Genomic DNA, 27,039 nt, shown 5'->3' with positions numbered 1-27,039 from the left:
ACCAGGAGAAATAAAAGACATGCCCCCACTACTCAAACTCTAAGGGATGGGACTCTGACCTCCCAAGCCATGTGTCTCTAGTGAAAATGACTTGGAGAGGGGGCCTCATTCCCTAAAAAGAATTCCAGGGTGGGAATAAAAATCAAGATGAGAGATTTAGTGCTGGAAGGGACATTGGACCTTAGCCCAACATCACCACCTTACAGTCAAAGGAAACCAAGACCCAGGGAGGTTATGACACTTGCCCAAGGTAACACAGGTAGTGTCAGAAGCAGAATTTGAACCCAGATCCTCTGACTCCAGTACCATGGTATTGCGTAGGGTCCATTTGTAACAGCTGGAATGGAGGCTTAGGTCTCATCTTTTTTATGTCATAGATCCCTTGGGGCCATCTAATCGAGCCTATGGACCCCTTCTTAGACTGTTTTAAAATGCATGAGACAGAATACATAGAATTTTAAAGGAAACAAGTAATATTGAAATAATTATGAAAATATTTTTTTAAAAAAGGAAAAAAAAAAGTTCATTTCATGGTCTTTAGATTAGGAACCGCTGCTCTCCCTCCTTCCCTACGCTGCCCTCCTGGGCCTCTGTCAGTGCCAGGATGTGAGGTCCCTGAATTTCATGAGGCCAAACCCAGAACCGGGCACCATGGCTGTCAGGGAACAACCGGACTTGGTATCAGGGAAGAAAACAGCGGTGGTCAAGGTTTCAGAGATGTCTTCCTCCATCTTTCCCTCTGGGGCTATAGTCCAGCTCAAGTCTGAGGTCACACTGTCCACTTCTCACTCCGGGCCTCCACAGTTTGTACCAGACCTTTGCCCAGGATGGCAAAATCCTCCAAAATGGCCTCCACATTGGGTACTGTCATGGGATGCCCACTGTGTGACACCACCATCCCCCCTTGCACACTGGTGGCCTGTAGGGTACAGAAGAGGGAAAGGGACAGAAGAGAGATAGGCCCAGGATTAAAGGGAGAAAGCAGGAGCCAAGCCTCTGTAGAAGTTGATCCCAGGACAGAGGGCAACATTCTCCCTTTATCTTTCAGGGGCCACTCATTCCACCCAGCACAAGTGCCTACAGACTCATCCATACCCACATACTGTATACACATTTCCCCATCTCCTCACCTTGAAGGGTTGCGGTTGGAAGCTATTAGGCCTCCATAAGACACCAATCACTTCTCCACCATGCTGATCGTAAAAAAACAGTGCCAAGTCTCCAAAGGCCTTCTAGGGAAACGGACAAGAGGATAATATGTCAGACTGCATCAGAAGCAGGGCCCTAACCACTTCCCTCAACTTGTCCCTACAGCCCTCAGGCTGGGATGAACACTTGCTTGAAATGCCTTCTTCCTCACTAAACTATCCCTTTCTAATCAACACCTCCCCAAGCCTTTCAGACTAAAGTAGGACTCATAGCTTCCTTGTATGAGTTCAACAACATAGGAACCCTCTCCACCAATGCAGCTCAAAACCCATCAGAGACATGGGAAACTTAAATAAGCAAAAGATTTTGGCAGCGTGGTTTAAGAGCTAACTTTCAACACAGACTGAGATCTGTCAACGAACGAAGAGACAAATCCTAGAATTGCCTGAAGCAGAGAAGTTGACTGATTTGTCTAGGATCACAAAGCTGGTGGCAGAGATGTTTTTGACTCCAAGCCTAGCGCCCTTCCATACCATAGCATTTCTGACTCTTCTCACCCCCTTACCTCTACCGTTTATTTCTAGGGGCATCTAGGTGGTACAGTGGATATAGTGTCGGGTCTGGAGTCAGGAAGACCCGAGTTATAATCTGGCCTTAGACACTTGTTAGCTGTGTGACCCTGAGCAAGTCACTTAACCCTGTTTGCCTCAGTTTCCTCATCTGTCAAATGAGCTGGAGAAGGCAATAGCAAACCACTCCAGGATCTTTGCCAAGAAAACCCCAAATGGGGTCATGAAGAGTCGGACACAACTGAAATGACTGAGTAACAACAATCTTTATATATTCCTAATGCTTTCTAGTGGTGGTGTATCATCTCCCTGTAAGCTCACTTCTACCCCCCGACTCCACCCAGGGAGGCTCCCAGACTCCTAGATCTAGACCTGGAGGAAACCTATGAAGATTATCTCATCCCCTGCCTTTATTTTAAAGATGAGAAAACTGAGGCCCAGCGAGAGGTTAACTGGCCCGAGTCTCACAGGTAGTAAGTGAACATCTGAGTGGGATCATTCTCTTCATTTTAAAGGGGAAACTGAGGTCCAGAGAAGGGAAGTAATAGGAAGTTACTGGTAGAGCCAGGACTCGAAGCTAGGTTTCCTGACTGCCAATTTCGGGTTCTTTCTAGCACAGGACTCCTGCACAGTCCTTCTGCTGAAGGCTGGGAGATGGGGACAAAGTGACAGCCCAAGCACCAGGATAGGGATGGCTGATGACTCCCTCAATTAATAAAACCAAACCAAGCCTTAGAAATGTCTGCCCGGGCTGTGCTGGACACAGGGAAAGAGCTGCAGTAGATGGTCTCTGAGCTTCCAGCTCTCTGACCCTGTGAAGGAGAAGGCAAAGTCCTCCCTACCCCCCCCCCCCCACTGAACCCAACAAAGCCTCATCCTCTTCCACCTGTCCCTCTCCTCTTCTCTTTGTCTCCAATCCTTCAGTACCTCAAATTCTCTCAAATACTTCCTGCAAACTTATTGGGAGCATGCCAGAAGCACCTCTTGGCCTGTCTATACTCCACTGGACGGTGAGAAGTCTGCTCTCTTGGGGAAGTGACAAAGGGAGGGGGCAGAGAAAAAGGAATAAAGGGACCTGGGGACAGAAGCAGAAAAGAGGAAAACAAGGAAGAGATGAGGGAGAGACAAACACTGAGAAGAAGACATGAGGGGGAAATAAAGAAAGGAATGGCAGGAATGAGGAGGCTGTCAAGTAAAGGAGGGAGGCATTGGAACCAGCTATTAGACTGGGATTCAGGAGGCCAGAGCAGAGGTCAAGTTCAACTTGGGAGAGAAGGAGCAAGAGGTGAGCAACTTACTCTGAGCTGACTGAGGTAGAGGCTCGGAGGGTCATAGGAGAGGACTGGAAGGCGGGGCGAGGGGCCAGCATGCTGAAGGAGGCCTCTGCTGAAGGAGACTGCTGGTAGGTCCACAGCCTCTCGGTGCCGGGGGACATGCCGGGGATTCAGGCGGATCAGCACATCGTAGATATCCAGGGCTGGCCGGAATACCATCTTAAAAGAGGATGTGGGCAAGAGTAAGTAGATGCCCCTCCCCCCAACCCAAGACAGTGCCATTACACACCTATACAACATGGCGAAGCCCTAGGAAATAAGCAAGGCGAGTATGATCCCCACCTGACCCAGGCGGAGGCGGAAACTGAGACCCCAAGATGTGAACCAATTCTCCTAAGTTCCCCTAACAGCTGGCTGCGTCAAGAAGGCCAGCACCTTAGGATGTAGAATCCGATGGTTAGGGCTGGTGGGATCTAGCCTAGCCCTTTCCACTTTTACTCACTGGTGAAGAAAACAGGCCTAGAGAGAAGGAAGAACTGGCCAAGTTCACACAGATAGCAACAGAGGCAGAAGGAGAACCCAGGCTCCTTTGAAAACCACCACCATTTCTACGTAGAGGGTAAAGAGCAGAGTCAGGACATTAGGACTCTGGCCTCATCATTTAAATCTCTGAGTCAAAGTGTCCTCAACTATAAAATAAGGGGTTTGGACTAAATGACCCCTAAGGTTGTCCCTTACAGGTCCGGCCCTATGATCCAACCTCCCCAGAGCTCACCCCATTCCACAGACTCTCCCACCCATCAGACGGGCCAAGATGACAAAAGAGGCAAGACAACAAATGAGGTGGCCTCTGTGGGGAAACGGCACACTGGTGTACTGCTGGTGCATCTGGGTGCCAGTCCAGCCATTCTGGAGGGCACTTTGGAAGGAACTACGGCCAGAAACTTAACAAACTATACATGCCCTCTGGCCCAGTTCTACCACGAGGAGGCATATCCCTACCCCAAAGTAAGAAGTCAAAGACAGAGGAAAAGGATACACACATACAAATGTACCTAGAGTACCTCTTTTCATGGCAGACAGAAATTGGAAACTAGGAAAGCCTTCTCCTACTGGGGAACAGCCAAACAAACTATGGTATGTGAATGTAATGAAATTTATCATGCCCTAAGAAATGGTGAAATGGGGGTAGCTAGGTGGCGCAGTGAGTAGAACACCAGCCCTGGAGTCAGGAGGACCTGAGTTCAAATCCAGCCTCAGACACTTGACACATGTACTGACTGTGACCTTGGGCAAGTCACCTAACCCCAATTGTCCTGCCAAAAAGCAAATAAACAAATAAAAATGGTGAAATGGACAATTTCAGGTAAAACTGGGAAGACGTTTATGAACTAAGTGATGTGCAGAGGAGTGAGCAGGACTAGAACAATTTAGACAGTGATGACATCATAGAGAAAAAAAACTTTGGAATTCTGATCAACACAATAATAAACAGAAAGTTCAGAAGAATGAAGATGAAACATGCCACCCGCTTCCTGACAGGTAAGGAACTTATGACGCAGAGACACACGTTGTCGGACGCGGCTAACGTGGGATTTGTCTTGCTGGACTACATAGATGTGTACTGAAAGATTTGGGTTTTTAGCTCAATTTGGGGGGCGGGGGAGGTGGTGAGATGGACAGATTAATTTTTAAAAATGCTTTAAATAAAAAGGAGCCTCACACCAAAATCTTCATTCCAGCTATCTCACCCTGATATCTCCAGACTCAGAAGGATCCATCAAGTGCTTCTCGAGGATTGGCAAGGCTTTAGCTGCCAGGTTCACAAGGTGATGCAGGATCTGGAGGAAAGACATGTCAGGCCCAAAGATGCCCCACCCAACCCCCTACCGCCAAACAGCCTGATAATTGGCAGATATCCACCCCACCCCACAAAGGGGAGCAGCTTGATGGCAGAGAGTAGTGAATTTGGCCAAAAGTACAGGTCTGCCTGGTGATCGTGGGATTGAGGGCTATTTACCTGAGCTGAGGGTTTGTCCTTCGTCCACAAGGAATGGCTTCGGTCTTGGGGTGTGGCAATGACCATGACAGGAAGGCGGATTCGAGATTCTAAGAAGTGGCTATGAATCTCTGCTTGATCCTCAGCTGGGGATAGAGGACCTGGGTGTCAGAATCTCTACCACCCAACCCAACACAGCTCCAGATGTCTGGCTGCCCCCACCAGTATCTTATAAATGTACATACATAATATATATATACATACACACACACATATATATGAACATATGAAAAACAATTCTAAACTTAGAAACAAAAAAAAAAAACAAGCATTCCCATACACACTGCAGAAAAGAATATACTTGAAATTGCAAGTCTCTTATGTAAAGCTTGCTTCTAAGTATACAATAAATTAAAAATGTAACTTTCAAGGCTGTCTGGATTATCTGTGATTCCTCCTGGCATTCCTTCTATCTTCTTCTCACTTGAAAAAGGATAACACAATGTTCATCTCATCAAAACTATACTGATCAGAATCCTAGCTGTGTGGGGGGCAGGTGTATGGAGAGAGAAGAGCTATTTCTCTTTACACACACTTACACTTACACACACACACACACACACATACACAAAAACACACATGAATCAAAACTGTACTTATAAGAATCCTAGCTGTGTTCGTGGCAGGTTTATGGAGAGACAATCAGGGAAGAGCTATTTCTCTCTACACACACTTACACGCGCTCGCGCGCGCGCACACACACACAAATCACACTCAGGTGGGAGGTGGGAAGTTCAGCAGAGTCCTCAAGGCAGACCCAAAGTCCTGTCTCTAGGCCCAGGACTTTACCTGTCTCAGTCATTCGGGCTGATTTTTTTCCCCTCTGTCCTAAAGTTGGCAGGGAAAGACTCTAAAGGTCCCCTGGAGCTAACCAATTTCCTCCTCCCCACCCATTCCAGGTGATATTTGCCAGTACAGGTAGAGGCAATCCTATGCTCCCACATGTGCACACACACCTGGGGAATTAGGAAGCTGACACTAAGCCTGCCCCCCCATTTCTCCTGGGGCCCAACAATGGGGATTAGAAGCCCCTCCCCAGTCTAGGGGTTCTGGTTACTACATAGCACACATCTCACCTCCCAGGTCCGGGCATGCTGCCCAGCCAAGGTCATCTCACCCCTATCTTCCCCCCAGCACTCCCTTATATCCAGCTTCTATCTTAGTCACCCATCCTGCTCTAGGGCCTTCAATGACCACTGCCCGCACCATGATTATAGGATAAAATACAAACTTCTCAAGCTAAAATCCAAGGACCCCCACAATCTAGCCCCGACCTGACTGCTTTAAAGCCCACTCATGCTTTTCTTCCTGTCAAAAATCCTTTCTTCCTCTCGCCTATGGAAACTGTCTCTTCTTCCTTCAAGAAGAAACTCAAACTTCATCTCCCCCACAAAGCCCACCTTCACCACTCTGGACTTCCTTGAACAGTATCAGAATTAAAGAAGCTGAGCCACTCAGTTCGTCCTTGGGCCACGTATCTCATCATTTTAATATTTTATTCCATGCATCTTTTCATTCCTACTTGGACCATAACCTTCTCAAGGGCAGGAGGGAGAGCAAGCAAGATAAGCAAAACCTTATTAATCACTGATTGTGGGAAATGCCTCCTCAGCTGCTTCCTATGGTCACTAGTGAAAAGTGCTTCCCCTTCCACTGGCACCCTTCCGGCTGCAATCTCGGCTCTCCTCCTCGGTGGGCTTCTGACAAATGAGACTGAAACAGCTCCCCTTTACTCACCTGTGAGTTCACCATTGAGGTTGACAATAAGGGGATTATTTTTCCAGTCAAACGTGGACAGCAGAGATAGGAACCGGAGAAAGCCAACCTGGGGGGAACTGAAGAAAAAGGAACTCTGACAAAGAGTAGAGAACTCCGGACAAGGTTTCCTCTAGCTCTGGAGGTTCTTACAGCACCTCTTCTCCACCGCAGGACAAAGATGCACATAAATCAAAGGGTCCAGATTCCTTGGGGAAGGATCTCCTGAGCTAGTCCTTCCTTACCTGATTTCCACCTCTAGAGAGAACATGCTGACATTGTAGAAGGACAGGTTCAAGTTAAGCCCAATGAAGACGTTCCCAGTCCAAGGGACAGGGATACAGAAGAGGCTGGGATGGAATGAAGGTAGCTCACCTGGGGGGGGTGAAAGGGGCAGGATGCAGGAAGAGGGAGGCAGCCAGAAGGTCCAGGCTCTCCTCTGTCAGTCCATCACTGAGGAGCTGGGCCCGGACCCAGCGCTTTGCTAGACGGGCCACACCAGAGAAAGCTGAGTGCTGCTGCTGAAGCCTAGGAAGGTGAGATGGGGAAAGAAGAGCAAGAGTAGGACTAAGTCCCTGGTATCTGGGTGCTCAGCCTGGAAAAGGGAAATAGGAATAGGACCCAGCTGCCCAACCCAAGGGGAGGAGAATGTGGATGAGAGCCATGAGTCCAGAGGTTTAGCCAAACACAGGGATGAAAGTGAAACAGGCATCAGGAAAGGGTTTGGGACTCAAGCATCCAGATTCCAGTCCAGAGGGAAAGATGGGATTATGCAGTTAGAGAAGGAAGAAGACTCAAATTTGTAAACCCTCCCCTTCTCCCTCCAAGTCCCTCACCCATGCAAGGCACTAGTGAGCTGGGGCAGCTGCCGGGTGTCCCGATCTAGGAGAATTGAGGTAGGCGTATCCCTCATTGTGATCATTCCTTCTGGGGTGCGGGTTTCCTTCAGGATTTGGGGCTCCCGGTGGTATGCCACCCGGACTCGGAAAACATAACCGTCCTAAAGAATCGGGGAGAGGTAGGGTGATAAAACGCTTCTAATTTGTTCCCCAGTGCCCTCTGACATAGAACTGAGTTTTAAAGCTGGGACAACCCTCTTTTTAGAGGCTCTCTGGTCCATAGATGAAGAGTCAATGACTTATCCTAACTTCACACAACCCAGGGCACCTCCAGTCCAGTGAACTTTCTCCTCCAAAGTCCAACTTCCAACCCCCAACATGCATACACCTGCTCTGGTAACATCGGTACCTTGCAGACATCAGTGTGGGAGGCCTTAGCTGAACACTGGAGGCCATACTCCTGACTCAACACCTCTGCCAGGCGCAACTGGAAGGCGGCTCTAACTCGCTGTATGGCATCTGCATCCTGGGGCCACTGTCCACTGCCCTCCAGGTGACATATCACTTCAGAGGAGGAAGAGGAGGGGTTAACTCTCAGGTTAGAACTCTAGAGTCCTCATTTCACCACCTAGTGCCCCTGCCTAAATCACTCGTGGTTACTCTGTATGCCTACACCCCCAGGAGTACCTCATACACAATTCCCTCACCATTTATGGGATCCACAAAGGCTGGGCAGGGCTTGCTGGGCCGAGGCAGCAACGCATCCCGTTTTTCCAGATGGTCGTGGAATGTGAAATCAAGCCAGACAGGAAGAGGGGAGAACACCTAGAGAGAGAATGTATTTATTTGAGGGAATTTTTGTGTTAGGGCTAGAAGCCAGAAGGGACAGGAGCAAAGCAGAAGAGGGGCTCTGGGGGTGGGCCCCAGGCCCAGGACACTCACATCGGTATATCGCAGGGCAGCGTGAGCTCCCTGAACAGAGGTGACGGTCAGGGGCAGCCCTTTGAGACCCCACAGCTGGCGGCTCAGCTGGTCATAGGCACGTACCACCATCGCCAGAGCCTCCTCGCCTGTGCTGTGAGCCTGCCGGAGGAAACACAGCAAAAAGGAAACACCACCATTAAACCAAGCGGGCGCTTAACACTTGTGGCACTGAACTGACTCGAGCCGATCGGAGCAGCAGCCCTGTGTCTCCCCATCTCTGACTGGGGGCTCCCCAAGAGCACCAGGGCTGAGCCCAGTAAGAGAGAGTAGGCCTGCCTGAGGGCACACGGGCAGGACTGGCACCTCCTCCCTCCCCTCTGGTCTGTCCCCAGCAGCTGGTCTGAATAAGTTTTGGTGGAGTCACTGCACCACCTACAGGGCACTTTAGGAACTATACCTCTCCCAGGTACCCATAGGCACCAGACACTCCCTTCTACAATGGAAGGCTCCTTTTTTTTGAAATCAGGTAGCATACTAACCAGACTGAGTACCACACCACCACCCCCCCCCATCCTGGGAGCCTCACCTCTTTGGGGGCTCTGATCAGAGGGTCCAGGTAGCCCCCGACATAATGGATGTAGGACTCCGGTATACCTGCATGGCTGGGAAGGAGAAACAGAGACAGCAGATTACCAACACTGCTATGCGACTACTAAGAAAAGCAATTCAATCTTAGGCTGCATTCTTATTTCTATTACATGGCTGCAGCATAGACCTGTCATTTTGTCAAGAGACAGAACTCCAGAGGAGGCACCTCCCCCATCAACGCAGTTCACCTGCCGGAGAGCTGAGGCCCTAAGACATTTGTACCCTGCCCCAAGTTCATCCAGCCAGGATGTCAGCCGCAGGACTTGAACCCTGGCTTCCCTTCTCTTAGAACAGATCTTTGACCACTTCTCTATGCTTCATCTCTTTCTAGACACGGTCCCCAAAATTTTGGTGAAATTTTTAGTTATTAGAGCTATTAAATTATCAATAGTTTATTTAAAACTTAAAACTGCACTAAGACTTTGGGGACACCCTGTATTAGCATACTCAGCTCACACTTCACAAGGTGCCCAAAACTCTCCTCATAATAAATCCTGAGGTGGGGGCTGCAGACATCAGATAAAGAATGCAGCCCTGCTCACAATGTCTCTGTACCAATACATCGGGGGGGGGGGGGGGGGAGGGGGATGCCTCAAAGCCTAGTCACATAAAGATTAAAGGATTCTGAGAGGAGAGAAGACTTAGGAGAGATTCGGCACACACAACACACTTAAAAATTCACTGAACTGAAACATAAGGCACAGAGCTGCGGAAGACAGTGGAACCTGGAGATTCCTCCATCCGGGAGCAGCAGGGTGGGCCTCAGTGAGCACTAAGGGCCCTCCCACTCTGAGCCCCTGGGGTCTTGTGCATCCTGCTCCTCTGTTAAGCTGAGCTCCCTGAGGACAGAACTAGGGAAGGTAAGCTGAATGTATGTTAAGGACATGATAGGAGGGATTCTCAAATTAGAAGGAAGATAATGAGAAATGAACCCTAAAGTCAGTTCTCTCCAGCTCTTAAGTTCTACGGTCAGGAAAGATTAGGGATGGGGAGATGGACTGAGAGAAGGGGGCGGGGAAGGACAGCTGACCCCACTTCCCAAGTCAGATCAAGTTAAGGCCTCTGGAGCATGGGACCTCCCCCCAACCCTCACCCCCACGACGTCCCTGAGATTGGTGGGGGACAGGAGGAACAGTAAGAGATGAATGGCATTCTAGTCTTATGGAAAGAGCACTGGGGTGAGTTGGGAGACCTGGTCTCTAGTTCTGGTAGCTGTTTGACCTTGAATCAATCAACTGAAGAGGTTGGATTAGCTGATCTAGGACCCCTTCAAGCAATAGCAGTCTATGAAGGACACTCACAGTTTTAGGAGGTGAGTGATCACCTGGTGGGGCAGGAGACGTTTCTCGGCCATGGATTCGGCCTTCCAAAGAACAGCCTCCCGGATTGATCCATCCTGGAAACGCCTGAGCTCTGACCGTGAGCCCCAGAACTGGCGGAAGTCAGCAGCCTGGAGCGGGGAAGAGGGCAGAAGTGGTACAAAAAACAGCCAGAGAAGAGATCGGGTGAACTACCACCAAGTAGCTCTTTCTTCTCTTTGAAATGGGCTAAAAAAGTAAATCTCGATCAACCTCAACTGGACAGACCCCCTAATAAGACTAGGGTTCCCAAGGGCAAGATCCCCATCCTGCCCCCTTCCTCCCATCCTTGTCCTCAGATTTCCTCAGGGTTGTGGGCTCCTTACCTCTGGATGATCAGCTTCAGGGCCCATCTCTAGAACACTGACTAGTCCCTCAGGTTGCAGTAGCAATCCCAATGACAAGGCACCCCGCTCCTTATGCTTTGGGGGGGTCTGGTTGATCTCCCACTGTAGTGATGGGTAGGGGGAAAAGAAGAGAGAAGAAATACATGACCTGGATCCCTATGGGTCAGACCTAGTCCACTCCTTTTCCAATGCTTTACGCAATATCATCCCATTCCCTTCTCCAAAGGCCCTTGGGAAGCCTGGCACTGCTTACCTGGGGCACAGGGGCCCGAGAATGGGTCAACAAGGTCACACGGGAGCCCAGGCCCCGTTCCAGGAGGGCAGTCAAGGTGGGAAGTATGGCAGCCACATAGTCTCCTCCATGGTCCTGCAGTTCTGACCACAGCTTCAGCCTTTGGCAGGCAGCATGCAGACAGCTCAGGGGATATATACTGGGGAGGAGGGAGGGATCAGAAAAGAGAAGAGAAAGGACAAAGCAAAATAAGACCCCAAGGTGAACATAATATTAAGGAGCCCTGTTGGTCACCTCCAGGGAGTCCCTCACCTCCTCCCCACCCCACCCCACCCCCTACACGCCGCCTCACTGGAGAACATGGTCGAAGGTTCGGATCATCGGTTTGGGTGTCATGAGCAGCATCTGGAACCCATCTACAGTCTTATCATCCACCACAGCCATTGACAGCCGGGCTTCGTGCTGCACCTGAGGGAACAGGATGGAAGAGGGAAGCTTAGGAGCATGGGCAGAGGGATGAGCTTCCCGAGGGAGCAGGAGCTAAGGCTGCTTTGACATCTATGTGCTTCCCCCAGGTCTGGAGCACCTGGAAAGACACTGCACAGACACAGACCTCGGCCCTGGGGGAAGGGCTGGCATTGCCACCCTGTGACTGCACATCCTCTAGTGTCCTCAACACAGAACAGAAAAGAGATCCAGATACCTGCTGGTATGTGGGAACCGTGACATCGGCACAGAGATTAAGATGGCCTGAAGGATCCACGAAGACCACAGAGAAGGCCTGATGGAAGTCGGCCACGGCTGGCTGAGGTGGAGGAAAGCAAAGAGACCAAGAACAGAAGAAGGGTGGTGAGCCAGAGAGCCTCAGCTCCACCATCCATCCCCCAGACCCTCTTCCCAGGAAGGAAGCCCCCACCTCCCTCCCCATCCCCATCCCCAACATCACCCCACCCTTCCCACCAGAGCTCCCACTGACCAGAGATGGATCCGAACTACGACACAAACTGATGCCATTGACTGTCAGATCCGTGGCAGCTGGAGTTGGGAGTGACAGAGGAAGATGTGGAATAGGTCAGCCCTTGAGCAGTGAGGAGGAAGACTGTCCACCCCCGCACTCCCCACCCTGACCTGACCTCCTCCTCTGACTCACTGGGCTACTAGAGACCTCAGTCCCTATCCAGTCCAACCGTTCCCCCAAAGGAATCCCCACTCGATACAGCAGACAGATGGTCACCCAAACCTGCTTGCAGACCTCTAGCCAGGGGAAACCCATTACCTCCAGAGGCAACCCGTTCTGTTTTTAGATAATTCTAATTATTAGTAAATTTCTCCTCACACAAAGCCTAGATTTGCCTATTTGCAAAGTCTACTGGTGCTCCTAGATCTGCTAACTGCAAACAAAGAGAACTAGCCCAGACGGCCTTTCTAGTTCTTGAAGACAACATTCACATCTTCCTTCTCTTCCCAGCTAAACATCTGCTGTTCCTTCAATCACCTGTCACGTGGCACTGACTCAAGGCCCTCTGCCACTCTAGCTGCCTTCCTCTGAAAGCTGGCCATGCCTTCTAAGATGTGGAGCCTAGAAGTACACAAATCTGCCAGGGTGGACTACAGGGGGACTCTCACTGCCTCATTCCTGGAAGCTCTGCCTTCCAAACGCCACCTAAGATTGAACTAACTTTTGTTGGCTGCCACATCACACTGTTGGCTCTTGCTGACCTTGTCACCCATCAAAAATCCCCAGATTTTCTTTTACACAGATGCCAAGTCTTTCCCCTTCTTGGACTTGTGAAGTCAATTTCTCTCTAGGTCTCAGTCTCCTTGTTTATAGGACAGGACTGATAATTAATACCAATCTAACACCACACAGAATAGGTGGGGGAAGTCTTCCCCAATGCCCCAAGACCCAGTTTCTTCATCCACCCTTATCTAACTCTCCACCTCACCTAGGAACTGCAAAACGTTCCTCAGCACTTGGTAGCCACTCATAGACTTGCTGACTTTCCGAGCAGACACTAAGAAGGCCACCAGCATGGACACAATGAAGCCACTGAAGCCTCCGGCGCCCTAGGGGAAAGTTTGAAGATGGAAAGTCTGGCCTTGGAAGAAAGAGCCCCTTCAGCCCGACCCAAAGGCAGAAGGAGGGCATATGAATGGCACTCCCTGGTGCCACCACCCAGGACAATCCAGACCCAACACCATCTACTCTGGGACCAAACCCTCACACTGTGTATACAGGGCTATGGCGGCAGGGAATGGTTCCCAAGGAAAGACCTGGAGAGTAACACTTCAGATGGACTAGAGCAAAACAGGGCCCCTCACGTTCAGCCCAACCTTGTCCAGATCTCGCTGCCGAAGCCAGACTTTGAGCAAAATGATGCCATCCCGAAGGCCAGGGGAAGAGGCAAGCAGGGCTGACAAAAGGTGAAGGTGAGATTCCATAACTTCATCATGGAGGAGCAAGGTGTTGTAATGAGGGCTGGGAGGATCCAGGACACCTGAGGTGAGGGTCAAATCAGGGAGAGATTAGTAAAGAAAAACTAGCCTCCTTCATTTACCTAGACCATGTCTTCTCCCTTTCCCTCCAAAGTCCTCCTCCCCATCCCACCCCCAGGCATCACACCTACTTCCAATCCTCCTCCCTCAGACATGCCTGTTTTCTCCTAGTCTCCCCTGCTCTTGCCCTTACCCTCCTTTGGGGCAGTCTTGTCCCAGAACCAGGTGGAACGGACATTGTTCTTGGACGGCAGCAGGCGGCATAGACGGAAGAAGCCAGGTGGCGGGCAGGGGTACAGATGCACAGTGACCAGCCGCTCGTCCTTTCCTGAAGAGAGGCAGGGGACACTGAGATCCTGGATCTCCTTTCAGCCTGGAAGTTCCCCAAGCGCTGGGGCCATCCTACTGGGAGAGTCCAGAGGACAGGGGACTCTGTGTGTTCCCTTAGTCCAGGGACCCTTCCAGGGCACATAGCACGCACCTGCAGGACGGAGCAGCAGCAGGGGCTTCAGGTGACAGCCATTTATGTAGGAGAAGCGGACACTGCCAAAGAGGGGGTCCTGGGACAAGTGGTGGCCCAGGTGAGCTATGTAGAGGGCGCGCTTTCTTAGGTAGCGCTGATTCAGCCCGTCCTTGTCCTGTAGGATCTCCTGTAGACAGGAAAAGAGCAGTACAGAACAATACCAGATGATGGGAAGATAGCAATGAGTGATGGGGGGGACCGGTATGGGATCAAGGGCCTGAAGGTCCAGGCCTCACTATCATTCGCTGGTTGTATGACTGCTAGAAAATGACTTAGGTTTTCTGGTTACGCTAAGTATGGAATGCAATACCATACCCACTCCACCAAAGAAGAAACTGAGGCTCAGAGGGGGTCACTGATTTGCCCAAGGTCACAAAATGAGTTTGTGGTAGAATCCAGATTGGAACTCGGGTCTCCTCATTCTCAGACCACCCTCGTCTAGCAGACTGAAGTGAGTAACTTTTTTAACAGGTGGGTATTTCTAAGGGTGGAGGTTTTAAGGGGGAGCCAAGGTCCATAACAGTAATTATTACCTTTCCCAGACCTCTTTAGTCTTATGGCTTCCCTCAGACGTCACCTCCACCTTATCCTGTACCTATCTTAATCAGAACAAAGCAAGAGCCAGCATTCACAGGGGCAGCACCGACCGTGCGCCAGGCGCTCTACTAAGGGTTCTACAGGTATCGTCTCATGCGATCCTCACGCCGACCTCGTGGGGTGCACGCTGCTACGGCGCCCACTTTACAGATGAGGAAGCTAAGGCAAAAAGAGGTTACGTGACTTGCCCAAGGTCACCCGGCTGAGGCGTGCCTGAGGCCTGACTAGGCCCTATCCGCCGCACCGCCCATCCTGACCGTACATGGCTGTCTGCCTGTCGTTTCCCCATTAAACTCTCATCTCCTTGAGAGCGGGGCTTGTTCTTAGCTCTCTTTGTTTCCCCAGAGCTTAGCACAGTGCGTGGCACACAGGAGGCACTCAATAAATGCTGTTCTCAAATCCTTTTCACAGATACTGACTGCCTCAATTTGACCCTCACAAAAGCCGTGCGGTTCTAGAGGTAGATGCATTTTAGAGATGAGAAAATAAAGAGCTAGAAGTGCAGCAGGCAAAAGTCGGGACTGGACAGAATCTAGATCTCGATTCCCAACGTGGGTTCTTCCCACAATGCTGATCTGGCAAAAAATGCAACCCTTCCTTCCTCCCCAGGCCGTTTCCACATTGGCTGGGCCAAGTTCAGGACTACAATTCTGCAGGTGGCACCTGGCTAAGAAGGAAATCAGGAGCATTCTATGGCCCACCCTGTAATTCTAGTCTCTCCCAAGCCCTTCCCAAATATCACCTCTCTAGCACAAGCCTTACCTTTGGCATGGTTAACACTACATCCACATTGACCTCTGGCCGGACACAAGTTCCTAGCAAGTAGCTGCCCACCACAGTGACCTGAATGGGAGGCAAGAACTGGAAGCGACCTTTCACAGCGTAGGGCTTCTGGATGAAGGGCACTCTCACACCTTTGGGCAGCCACGATTGGTCTGTCATCTGAGAAAGGAGAAAGTGGGCAGGGAATATCAGGGGAGAAAAAGAGGACAGGGAGAGAAAGATGGAAAGAAAAGGAGAGAGAGCAAGAGTGTGAGTGGGTACACAAGAGAGAGAGACAAAGGCAGAAGACTCCGAGTATGGAAGGGAGCATGGTCCAAGAGGGATTATACTTAGCCCTCAGGTGTAGAAAGCTGGGATGCTACCATCCCATTTCCTCTAGCCCCTGGGGGCTCTGTAGCTCAAACCTGGCTACCAGCTCAAGAATACGAATATCTCCGTGCCCTTGGCCCTGTATTTCCTGAGCTGAGCTTCTAGGAACAGAGGGGGCTCATGGACACCATCCTCCCTGTCCCCTAGCCAGTAGTGACTGTACCTTTGGGATGCTGGGGACCCAGAAACTTAGATCTTCTAGTCATAATTCCAGTTCCTAAAGGGCTCTCTTCTTGTCCCCTTATTTGGAATTCTCCAACCCCCACACCCTATCCTGGATAATCCCATTCAACCAGTTTTCACACTGGCCCAAACTCACCTCAGTCACCTTGGTTGAAGGGATAGTAAGAAGTCGCTGCTTAATCTCATGCAAGAAGGTATCAATCCGCTGTTGCTTCTTCCCCTTTAGCTTCACCTCCTTCAATAACTCCTCCATCTAGAGGGATTGGAATAAGAAGGGAAGCCTTCAAAGCACTCCTCACACATCAAAGCCATAGCTTAAGTGGTCACAAGGAGGCTGCTAGAGATGAGAAGACCTACTGGATCCTTCCCATCCCACCATCTTCTAGCCTCAGGTCCTAGATCTTGGAGGGAAAGGGAATCCCAATTCTGACCTCCCCTCATACTTTTCCAGGTTCCTCTTATGTTTGTCCCAACAAAGAGCTCCCTACTTCAGAATTTCAGTTCATCCATTGGGAACAACGAACATTCCTCATGTCTGGGAGCGAGGGAGGATTTCTCTGCAACCTTGTTTCTTTGAACAGGAAAGCACTAGGTGTCTCAGCTCACCTAAGCATCCCAAAGGGGCCTGTAGACAACAGAATTACTATGGTGGGTAAAAAAACTGAGATTATTACCCACAGAAATAAGTACCCCTACTCTAGTGCCAACTATCTGGCATTCTCTCTAGCAAGTACATCATGTGATAATATATGTCTCTACTAATTTAGAGGCAAGAATACTGGCCTAGGAGAAAGGAGACTCGGGTTCACCTCTCCTTCCTGCCACTCACTAGCAGGCCTCTTCATCTCTCTGAGCCCTAGACTCTTCTTCTGGTAAGGGATCTTTGTCAGCTCTAACATTCTATAACGACTGTCAGGGGAGGGGAAGGAACTAGGTATTAATACATCACCTACTATATCACAGGCACTGCACTGAGTGCTTCACAATGATGATTTCATTTGATCATTAACAGCAACCCCGCAAGGTAGGTGCTGTCATTACCCCCATCTTACAGCTGGGAAAGCTGAGGAAAACAGTTTAACTGAGTTGCCCAGGGTCACACACAAGTGTCTCCCCGCCCCCAGTCCCAGTGCTCTACCCACTGCTACCTGGCTGCCAAAAGTCCGTATAGCCTTTCACAATTTTCAAAGTACTTTTAACGATTTCAATAGGACATATACTCCTTGAAGGTGGTGATTGTTTCCTCCTCCTTTTTTTTGGGGGGGGGGGGGTGTTTATTGTATCCCGAGTATCTAACACAATACCTGCAGATGCTTTTGCAATTAAAAGATTTCATTTGATCATCACAACATTCCTGTGATGTGGGCAGGACAAAGGTTAATTTCATTTTACAGTTGAAAAAACCAAGTTTCAGAGGCTGGGTGATGGTTTCACAGTCACAAAGTGAATTAGTGATGGGGCTAGGATTAGAACCCAAGTCTCATGACTCCCAATGGGGTGTTCTTCCCCTTACACCGTATTGCTCTTTGGCTCACATCTTAGAGAATGAAGTACAGCCTCTGAAGAATCAGCACTAAGAGATCATAAAACATCACACTTGACTTTAGAGATGGCTAAGGAATCTTCAAATCAGGAAGCCCCCTCAGAGCCTGTAGAACCCAACTACTTGGCCTCACCTACCCATTTCTATCACTCCCTTCCATTCCTACTGATCCAGGCAAGGGTCCCTTTCTGCTTCCCCACCCCAGGTTCCTGACCTGCATTCGGAGGAGGTTGGAGTGGAAGAGGTTTTCTGTCTCTTTCATCTGGCTCAGCTCTTCATTCGTGGGCTCCTTGTACAGCTGGGCTTGGCTCAGCTCCACAGGCAGCAGGAGCCCCCCATCCTGAGCCCCTGTCCGACGCTTCTTGGAGGGAGGAGTATCCTTCTTGTTTTCCTCTGACTCCATGTCTTCCATAATGGGTTCTATCACCTGTGATCAGAGAGATGAGGTGATCTCATACTCCAATCTGACCCTTGTATATGACTTTGCTCCCTACTTTTAGATCTCCTGAGGCTCTGCTGTTTTACTATATCTTATGGGTGTAGACAAATTCATGTATAAACCCAACCCGAAGGAAGAATCAGCAGCTAACGTGGTATGATTTGCATCTCCCCCTACCCAAAGTTGCCTATCCTAGTGCCTGAAATTCCAAAAATGGCATTTCCTTCTTTTTACTGCTCTCTCCAGGCTCCTCTTTTAAACTGCAGAGTCCTGTGGAAAAGGACACTTATTCAGACCCTAAGACTTCAGGGTGGATGAGTTCATTAATTGCTTTCTTCCAGGACAGGAAAGGACAGCAGGTAGAAGGGCTTTATACTTCCGAGAGAGAGGCAAGTTTCATAAAAGTTGGCCTGCCCTGAATCTATATTGCACAGCAGACCACTTTTCTATCCAACTGCTGGAGAGAGCACTCTTCTCTACCAGAACATTTTTATTCAATGACTGAACCTACAAGAACCTTGGTATCTTAATCTTCACATCTCCTTCAAACAGGTTCAACAAATCAGACACTCACTCATAGCAGGGCCCACCTATGTAACAGTTACTACATGTGACACATACACAGTGGAGTGGAACATTCATTGAATGACGCAGCATTTTACAGACAAAAACACTGCGATCTTGAGAAGTAAAATGACTTATTCAAGGTCAACAAACACCTTGCTGCAGAAATAGTATTTAAAACTCAGGTCTTCTGTCTTCATATCTGATGCTCTTTCTCTGCCAGATGTGTACATTGGAAACAGATGTCAGATTTCCCCAAGTATTTCAGGTGTTACTGCATAGAACCCCTGATATTTATATTTTCTGTCAGTCATGTCAGGAAAGATAGAGAGTGCTAAGAACCAACCTGCCTTAACACATTTTCCTCTCCTTTCCACCTGTTCAAAGTTCCATCTCCTTTAAGAAATATGCCCACCCCACCACCAAGCCAGAAGTGATCTGACCTACTACCTATAACCTATCAATCAATATTTACCAAATATAAACTCAATTATGTGCTTAAAGAGTCAGGAAGATAGTAAAGGAAGGACAACTCATAGTCTGGGTAAGGAAAACAAAATGCAGCCAGAATGATGACAGTACCAGATAGAACATGGCAAGAATCAAATAAGTAGTTAGGAGACCCAGGTTCTCATTCCTGGCTCTGTTGATAATTACATTGTCTTTCATGATTACTTTGGCAAGTCATTTCATCTTTCTAAGTGTTTCTTCATCTGTAAAATAAAAGCATTGGACAATAGACTAAAGGAATCCTAGAATCAGACTAGACCTTGGAAGCCATCTAGTCCAACTCATAACCTAAACATGAGTCTTCTCTTCAACACAACACAACACAACACAACACATGACTGGTCACCTTGCCTTTGCTCTATGGAAGAATCCACCACTTCTTGAGGCACTTTGGAGTAGTATAATTATTAGGAAGTTTTTCCTTGTTCTTGGAGTACAATTCTGTTTCTATAATAATGCCCGTTGCTCCTAGTTCTGTCTGTATTCTGGGACCAAGTAGAACAAGTCCAATCTTATACATGACAACATGATTTTAAATACTTGAAGACAGTATTAATATTCCCCAAAGTCTTTTCTTCTCCATGCTAAACATTCCCCATAGCTTCAACATATTCTCATACAACATGATCTTAGGGCCCTTTACCATTAAGGTTTGACCACTCTTGAGGTTGTCAATCTCTCCTTATAATGTGGTATCTATAAGTACAGTAAGAGCAACACCTTCCACTTTTCCAACAATATGTCTCTTAATATAACCTATTTTTTTCAGGCCCATGTAATATAATTTTTTTGACTCATATTGAGCTTGTGGGTCACTAAAAACCTTAGATCTTTTTTCAGGTGAACTGCTGTCTAGCCCTACTTCTCCATCTTATTCTCATGAAGTTGATTTTTGACTGGAAAACAAGACTTTATAATCGTCCTAATTTTATCTGCTAATCTATTTTACATGGCCCAATGTTAGTATCTAGCCTACCCAGATCTTTTCGGATACTGACTGCTATCCAGCAGGTAAAGCTATCCTTCCTAGCTTTGTATCATCTACAAATACGTAAACAATACTAGCAAAAAGTAACCACATAACGTTTACTTAAGTTGATTTTGATAAGCATGCCATCTACTACTTTATTCAAATCACTGGTAAAAATGTTAAAACAACACACAGCCAAGAAAAGTCCCTGAGGTACTCCACTACAGGCCTCTCAGAAGGAAGAAGTGACTCTATTAATTACTATCTTCTTTAGTTAGGTCATTCAAGTAGCTCGGAATCCACATAACTGTATTAGCTATTTTCTAGTCCACATCTCGTCATCTTGACCACGTTAAATTTCTTTTTAAAGACTTTCTCCTTTTAGCTCATAGCCTTATGATTCTATCATTTCTGGCACAATAATATCATGGACTTATCATTTACCCATTTAATTTCTGCTGAAGATGCTACCACTCCTCTCCCAAACCGAGCGTGCTAAATCTTTCAAACCTGAGTCCAAGTCTCATCTCCTCTTTTCCTTATGGAAAACTCAAAGACTCACTAACTATGCTTAAATGAAAAAATGCAATAATTAAGTGCCAACTGTGTTCAAGGAACGGTCCCGCCCTCACCCCCTTACGGCGTTTGGTTGTTTAAGCCTCCCCCAATCACGCAGAGCTGAATTGTTTTCAATGACTGGGGCTGAGCCTCTCCTCCTGCACTGAGCAGACACCCCACAACAGCACGACCCGCGCCTTCCCCGGTGCTTTCGGGCAACAGGCCCGGAAGCTCAGCAAATACTTGCCGGCTGGCAGGCGGCGGCCTCGGCTCCAGGTTTCAGGGGGCGAGGGCCCGGAGGCAGGACCCTAGTTGTCTGCCTGAAATTGCTCCCTCAGCAGTTAACAGATAACGGTTCCTCCCAAACCCACGGCCCCTCCGGGGCGGGAGACCTGCTTTCCTCACCTCGGGCTCCTTGGGAGCCCCGCTTCCCTGTGCTCCTTTGGGCGCCGGCCCCATAACTCCAGGATCAAGGCCCTGCACGGTCGCAGCTCCCCACGTGGGCGGAAGTTCCCAACGAGCTCCTTCCCACCAGGACGAGCACCCGACCTGAGCCCACTCCCATTGGTTGATCGCTAGAGGGTTCCTTTGTCATTGGGCCCGACCTTCTCTAAGCATCTCCCCTTTTCCTGGAGAGATGGAAGGTCAAAGGGCCTAGGGCGGGGCTTCGCATTGCGGCGTTTTGCGACAGTGAACCGGAAATCCGTCAAACGAAGCACTTGAGGGCGATTACTCTTGTCTGGCTAATTTACGCTGTGTGAAAGAACTGGTGTCGTGACCTTTTCCAACTAAGGGCCTGTCGGAGCTGTTCCTGCGTACTTCCAGCTCTAGCTAGTCGGTCTTTTGGTTACAGCCCATGGAAGGAGCCTCGTCCGGCTCCTGCCACCAGCGTTCTCTCCCCATGTCGCCGAGAAATCCCTTTTTGCCCCTTACAGTCCTCACCGTTCGCTTCGACCTTGGGGGGGGGCGGGGGGGGGCGGGGAAGAAAGACCCTCCGGCTAGGAACAGGATGGAGACTGTGGGCCTGAGAAATCTTTCCAAAAGATGTTTTCTTCACGGCTGGATTCTGTCTTTCTCAGCCCCAGTTTATGTCCGAATGTCGAAGTGGACTGATCCCGGAGGACTTATGGCTGCAGGGGAGAAGCTTCCCGTCATCCCATCACCACTTAGTCATTTGAGACGTGGCCGCCTTCTTAGGAAGTAGCCTTGTTTCTGGTCTTGAAAACCCCAAGGAAAGCCTGGTGTCTTCCCAAGGAAATGCCAAGTAAAGGAAGAACCTTTGCTTGGGAATCCGAAATTCGAGTTCATTTCCCAGCTTTGTTGATGTCATTCAACCTCTGGATCACAGGATCGCAGTTAAGAGTTGACAGGGACATAATCTACTTTGAGTTATAGTCCTATGGTTCTTTTAAGCGCTAAACTCCTTGAGAAAGCTTTCTACAGTCTGCTTCCCTTTCATTTCCTCTTACTGTCAGTTCTCTGCAGGCTGTCTTCTGACTTCATCAACCGAAACTGCTTTCACCCAAATTACCAGTGAATTCTTCTTAAATTTTTTATGATTTATTTTTAACTTTTATTTAAAATTTTTTTTTGAATAGGGAATTTTCTTCTTCCCATCTCTCTCCCCACCCATTGAAAAGGCAAGAAATGTGATATCCATTGTACATGTGAAATCAGCAAAAACGTTTCCATATTAGTGATGTTGCAAAAATAAAAATAAAGAAAGTGAAAAATAATCCTTCAATGTGCAGTCAGACCCCATCAGTTATCTCCCTGGAGGTGATACCATTTTTCATCGTAAGTCCTTCAGAATTGTCTTGAATCATTTTATTGATGAGAATAGCTAAGTCATTCACAGTTGATCATCGGACAATATTGCTGTGACTGTGTACAATGTACTGTGTCTGCTCACTTGCCTTTGCCTGATTTCATATAAGTCTTCCCAGGTTCTTCTGAAACCATCCTGCTTGTCATTTCACAATAGTATTCCATCACAATCATGTACCACAACTTGTTCAGTCTTTCCCCAACTGATGGGCATCCCCTAGGTTTCCAATTTTTTTTTTCTATCACAGAGGAGCTACAAACATTTTCTTTACTCTCTTTGGGATACAAGTAGTGGTATTGCTGGGTGGAAGGGTGTGCAGTTTTATAATCTTTGGGCATAGTTCCAAATTGTTCTTCTCCAGAATATTGGATCAGTTCACAATTCCACCAACAGTTCATTAGTGTCCCAATTTTTCTAAATCTCGGATGTGTCACTTTCCTTTTCTGTCATATTAGCCAATCTGCTAGGTGTGAGGTGGTACCTGGGAGTTATTTTAATCTTCATTTCTCTAATCAATTAGGGATTTAGGTAATTTTTTTCATGTGACCAGAAATAGCTTTGATTTCTTCCGAAAACTGCCTGTTCATGTCCTTTGACCATTTATCAATTGGGGAATGACTCGTAGTTTTATACGTTTGACTCAGTTTACTGTATATTTGAGATGAGGCTGTAAAAAATTTCCCCAGTTTCCTGCTTTCCAGCTAATCTTGGCTGCATTGGTTTTGTTTGTACAAAAACTTTAATCAAAATTATCCATTTTATTTCCCATAGACCTTATCTTGGTATGTGGTGTGAAATGATGGTCTCTACTTTTGTTGTTTAATTATTTCAGTCCTGTCCATCTCTTCGGATATTCTTGGCCGAGATACTGGAGTGGTTTGTCATTTTTTTTCCCTCTAGTTCATTTTACAGATGAGGAAATTGAGACAAACTGGGTTAAGCAACTTGACCATGGTCACATGCTTGTAAGTGTCTGAGGCCAGATTTGAACTCTGATTTTCCTGACTCTAGACCCTGAACTCTATCCACTGTGCCACCTAGCTGCCCTGTTCTCTACCTAGTGTCTGCCAACCTGTTTTCCAGTTTTCCCAGCAATTTTTGTTATATAGTGAATTTTGTCCAAAAGCTAGGATCTTTGGGTTTATCAAACAGTAGATTACTGTGGTCATTTACTGTTGTGTATTGTGTACCTAATTTACTCCACTGATCCACCATTCTGTTTCTTAACGTTTACCAGATTGTTTTCATGATTACCACTTTGTAATACCATTTGAGATCTGGTATTGTTAGGCTGCCTTCGCATTTTTTTCGTTGATTCCTGTGATACTGACCTTTTATTCCAGATGAATTTTGTTATTCCTTTTTTTAGATCTATAAAATAATTTTTGGTAGTTTGGTATGGCACTGAAGAAATTAATTAATTTAGGCAGAATTGTTATTTTTATTATATTGGCTTGCACTCTCCATGAACAACTAGTATTTCTCCAGTTGTTTAAATCTGTCTTTATTTGCGTGAAGTGTTTTGCAGTTGTGTTTCTGTAGTTCCTAGGTTTGTCTTCACAGGTAGACTCCCAAGCATTTTATATTGTCTGCAGTTATTTTCAATGGAATTTCTCTTTCTCTCTCTTCCTGCAGGACTTTGTTGGCAATACATAGAAATGCTAATGATTTATGTGGGTTTATTTTATATCTACACTTTGGTGAATTGTTTCGACTAGTTTTTTAGTTGATTTCTCTAGAATTCTCTAAGTATATCATCATATAACCTACCAAGAACAATAGTGTTGTTCTCTCATCTCCTATCCTAATTCCTTCAGTTTCTTTTACTTGTCTCATAGCTATAGCTATAATTTCTAGTACAATATTGAGTAATAATGCTGGTAACATATATCCTTGCTTCACCCCTAATCTTACTGGGAAAGGATTCTAGTGCATCCACATTACAGATAATGCTTGCTCGTGATTTTAGATAGATACTACTTATCATTTATTCTCAAGCTTTCTAATGTTTTTAATAGGAATGGATGTTATATATTGTCAAAAGTTTTTTCTGCATCTGTTCAGATAATCATATGACTTTTGATGTTTTTGTTATTGATATGGTCAGTTATGGTGATAATTTCCTAACATTGAACCAGTTCTGCATTCCTGGTATAAATCCTGGTCATAGTGTATGATCTTTGTGATATATTGCTGTAATGATCTTGCTAGTATTTCATTTAAAATTTTTGCATCTATATTCATTAGAGAAATTGATCTGTAGTTTTCTTTCTCTGCTTTTGCTCTTCCATATTTATCACATTAAAAGAATTTGGTAGGATTCCTTCTTTGTCAGTTTTCCCAAATAGTTTATATAGTATTGGAATTGTTGTTTGTCCTTCATTCTTGAAGAGGACCAATGCTTGCAAGTGGCTTGGATTTAAGTGAGGCATGGCTGTGCACAGTCACCAACCTCACTCTCTTCTCCGGAGGCATCTGGGTCCAGTGGCAAGATATAGATCAGGATGAATTATATAGTATTGAAATAGTTGATATAGTATTGATTTTTCTTTAAATATTTGGTGCAATTCACTTGTAAATCCATCTGGTCCTGGGGATTTTTTCTTACGGAGCTCATTAATGGCTTGTTTAATTTCTTTTTCTAAGATAGGGTTAAGTATTAGATTTCCTTTACTGTTAATGTGGGCAATTTACATTTTTGTCAATATTCTTCTACTTCACTTAGATTATCATATTTTTTGGCATATAATTGAGAAAAGTAGATCCTAATAATTGCTTAAATTTCATCTTCATTCACCCTTTAAAATTTTTTAAAATTTATTTTTGTTACATTTTAAGTTCTAAACTGTCTTCCTCCTTCCTTCCCCACCCTACACTAGAGAAGGCCACCATTTGACACAGATATACATATATATGTATGTGTATAGATATAGATAGATGTAAAACCAAACTATGCATACTTCTATTTATCAATTTTTTTCTGTGGAGGTAGATATCATTTTCCTTCATAGATCCTTTGTAGTTAATTCTAGTGTTTTTAATGCTCAGAATAACTTAGTCATTCACAGTTATTCTTCAATGTTGCTGTTACTGTATACAATGTTCTTTTGGTTCTGCTCATTTCACTGTTCATTATTTCATTAATCTCTTTTTTGAGATTTACAAGGTAGGAGGTCCATTCCTCATACAAAAGCTGACTGAAATTTTCCAGGTTGTATGGCAAGAGGAGGTTATCCCTCAGGAGTTCAAGGATGCCTCCATTGTCGATCTCTATAAAGGTAAAGGAAATAGATTGTCCCGTGACAATCACAAGGGGGTTTCTCTCTTGGTCATTGCTGGCAAGATTCTTGCCAGAGTCCTCCTTAATAGGCCATCCTTCACCTGGAAGATGGTCATCTACCTGAGAGCCAGTGTGGTTTCAGAAAGGGCCAAGGAACAGTCCATATGGTGTTTGCTACCTGACAACTCTAGGAGAAATGCCCAGAGCAAAACAGAAGTCTGTACACAACATTTGTAGATCTGACTAAGGCCTTTGATACTGTTAGTCATGAGGGCTTATGGAAAATTATGTCAAAATTTGGTTGCCCAGAAAAGTTCATCAGCATTGTACATCAGTTTCATGATGATATGTGAGATAGCGAGAGAATAAAGTGTGAAGGCTTCGCAGAGAATATGTATATATATATATATATATATATATATATATATATATATATATATATATATATATATATATATATATATATATATATATATATATATATATATATGTGTGTGTGTATTTATATCTAAAATGTTTGAGAATCAATATTTAGAAAAAAGGGAAATGGGATAAATTTGAGTCTGTAGGAATCTGAGTATTTAGCCTTTAGGAATGTCTTTCTCCCCCTCCTTCTTTATATTTATAGATGTTGCCTCAGCTGTGAATGGAATACAAGATTGTGAAACCTTCCCTATGAATAACTCAGGCAAGGCAATATTCAAATAGAGATAGTACAAATTTAGTTAGGATGTGAACCTAACCAGGCCTAAGTTTTGTTTTCCTGTAAATCATATGATTTCAGGGAAACCAGATGATATTCCCCTCTCCCCCTCCCCTGGCCTACTTACAAATGGCTGTCTTAGCATTAAAGTTTCCCTATAAGGTAATTCTGTAGTTTCTGTGCTTGTATTGGGTAAAAACTTATTCCTGGTTAGATTGTGAGGCCACTTGTCTCTGCAAATGGGAATGGGGTTCCAGCCTCTGGGGTGGGATTTCTTAGAATTGTTTGTACAAGGGTATATATCTCCCTGCTTGTCTTCTCGCCCTTGCCTCTCTTCATTGCTATCTCCGCCCTGGTAGTGAGAGATGCCCAATTCTCGAGACTTGGTCAAATAAAGCTTCTGGTTTTTTTTTCTGCCTTGAGAAACCGAGACAACTCTTTTTTTGTTTTACTTGAGTCAGTGATGTTTTGACCCACACAATGACATGCTTGCCCAGGTTCTAGATAATGGACAATATTCTTCTGCCTTCCTAGTCACC

General features: G+C 46.6%; 1 protein-coding gene across 1 annotated transcript; it reads right to left on the bottom strand.

Moving 5' to 3' along the window:
• Positions 1-451: 451 nt before the first annotated feature.
• NOL6 (nucleolar protein 6) lies at positions 452-21,220 on the bottom strand. The gene is made up of 26 exons (XM_036741955.1): positions 21,095-21,220; positions 17,863-18,075; positions 16,242-16,358; positions 15,533-15,712; positions 14,132-14,300; positions 13,844-13,978; positions 13,489-13,652; positions 13,101-13,221; positions 12,131-12,189; positions 11,858-11,959; positions 11,507-11,622; positions 11,176-11,353; positions 10,902-11,024; positions 10,519-10,667; positions 9,156-9,231; positions 8,588-8,728; positions 8,353-8,470; positions 8,055-8,209; positions 7,643-7,806; positions 7,182-7,334; positions 6,789-6,886; positions 5,013-5,137; positions 4,744-4,833; positions 3,017-3,211; positions 1,131-1,232; positions 452-919 (listed from the first exon to the last, which is right to left on the bottom strand). Exons 1-26 carry the CDS (start codon positions 21,146-21,148, stop codon positions 770-772), a joined length of 3,447 nt encoding a protein of 1,148 aa, XP_036597850.1. The 5' UTR covers positions 21,149-21,220; the 3' UTR covers positions 452-769.
• Positions 21,221-27,039: the final 5,819 nt, after the last annotated feature.

This window comes from Trichosurus vulpecula, chromosome 1 (assembly GCF_011100635.1).
Source record: "Trichosurus vulpecula isolate mTriVul1 chromosome 1, mTriVul1.pri, whole genome shotgun sequence".
NCBI classification, from domain to species: domain Eukaryota; kingdom Metazoa; phylum Chordata; class Mammalia; order Diprotodontia; family Phalangeridae; genus Trichosurus; species Trichosurus vulpecula.
Note: the sequence above shows the minus strand (reverse complement) of the source record. Positions and strands in the feature narration are given on the sequence as shown.

What these genes read in the sequence shown, in the direction of transcription:
- NOL6 (XM_036741955.1), bottom strand. Translation starts at nt 21,148, where the DNA reads ATGGGGCCGGCGCCCAAAGGAGCACAGGGAAGCGGGGCTCCCAAGGAG. An exon ending in GAACGTTTTGCAGTTCCTAG is followed by an intron (nt 12,190 to 13,100) that starts GTGAGGTGGAGA and finishes TCCCAACTCCAG; the next exon opens with CTGCCACGGATCTGACAGTC. An exon ending in CGGTTCCCACATACCAGCAG is followed by an intron (nt 11,623 to 11,857) that starts GTATCTGGATCT and finishes CTGTTCCCTCAG; the next exon opens with GTGCAGCACGAAGCCCGGCT.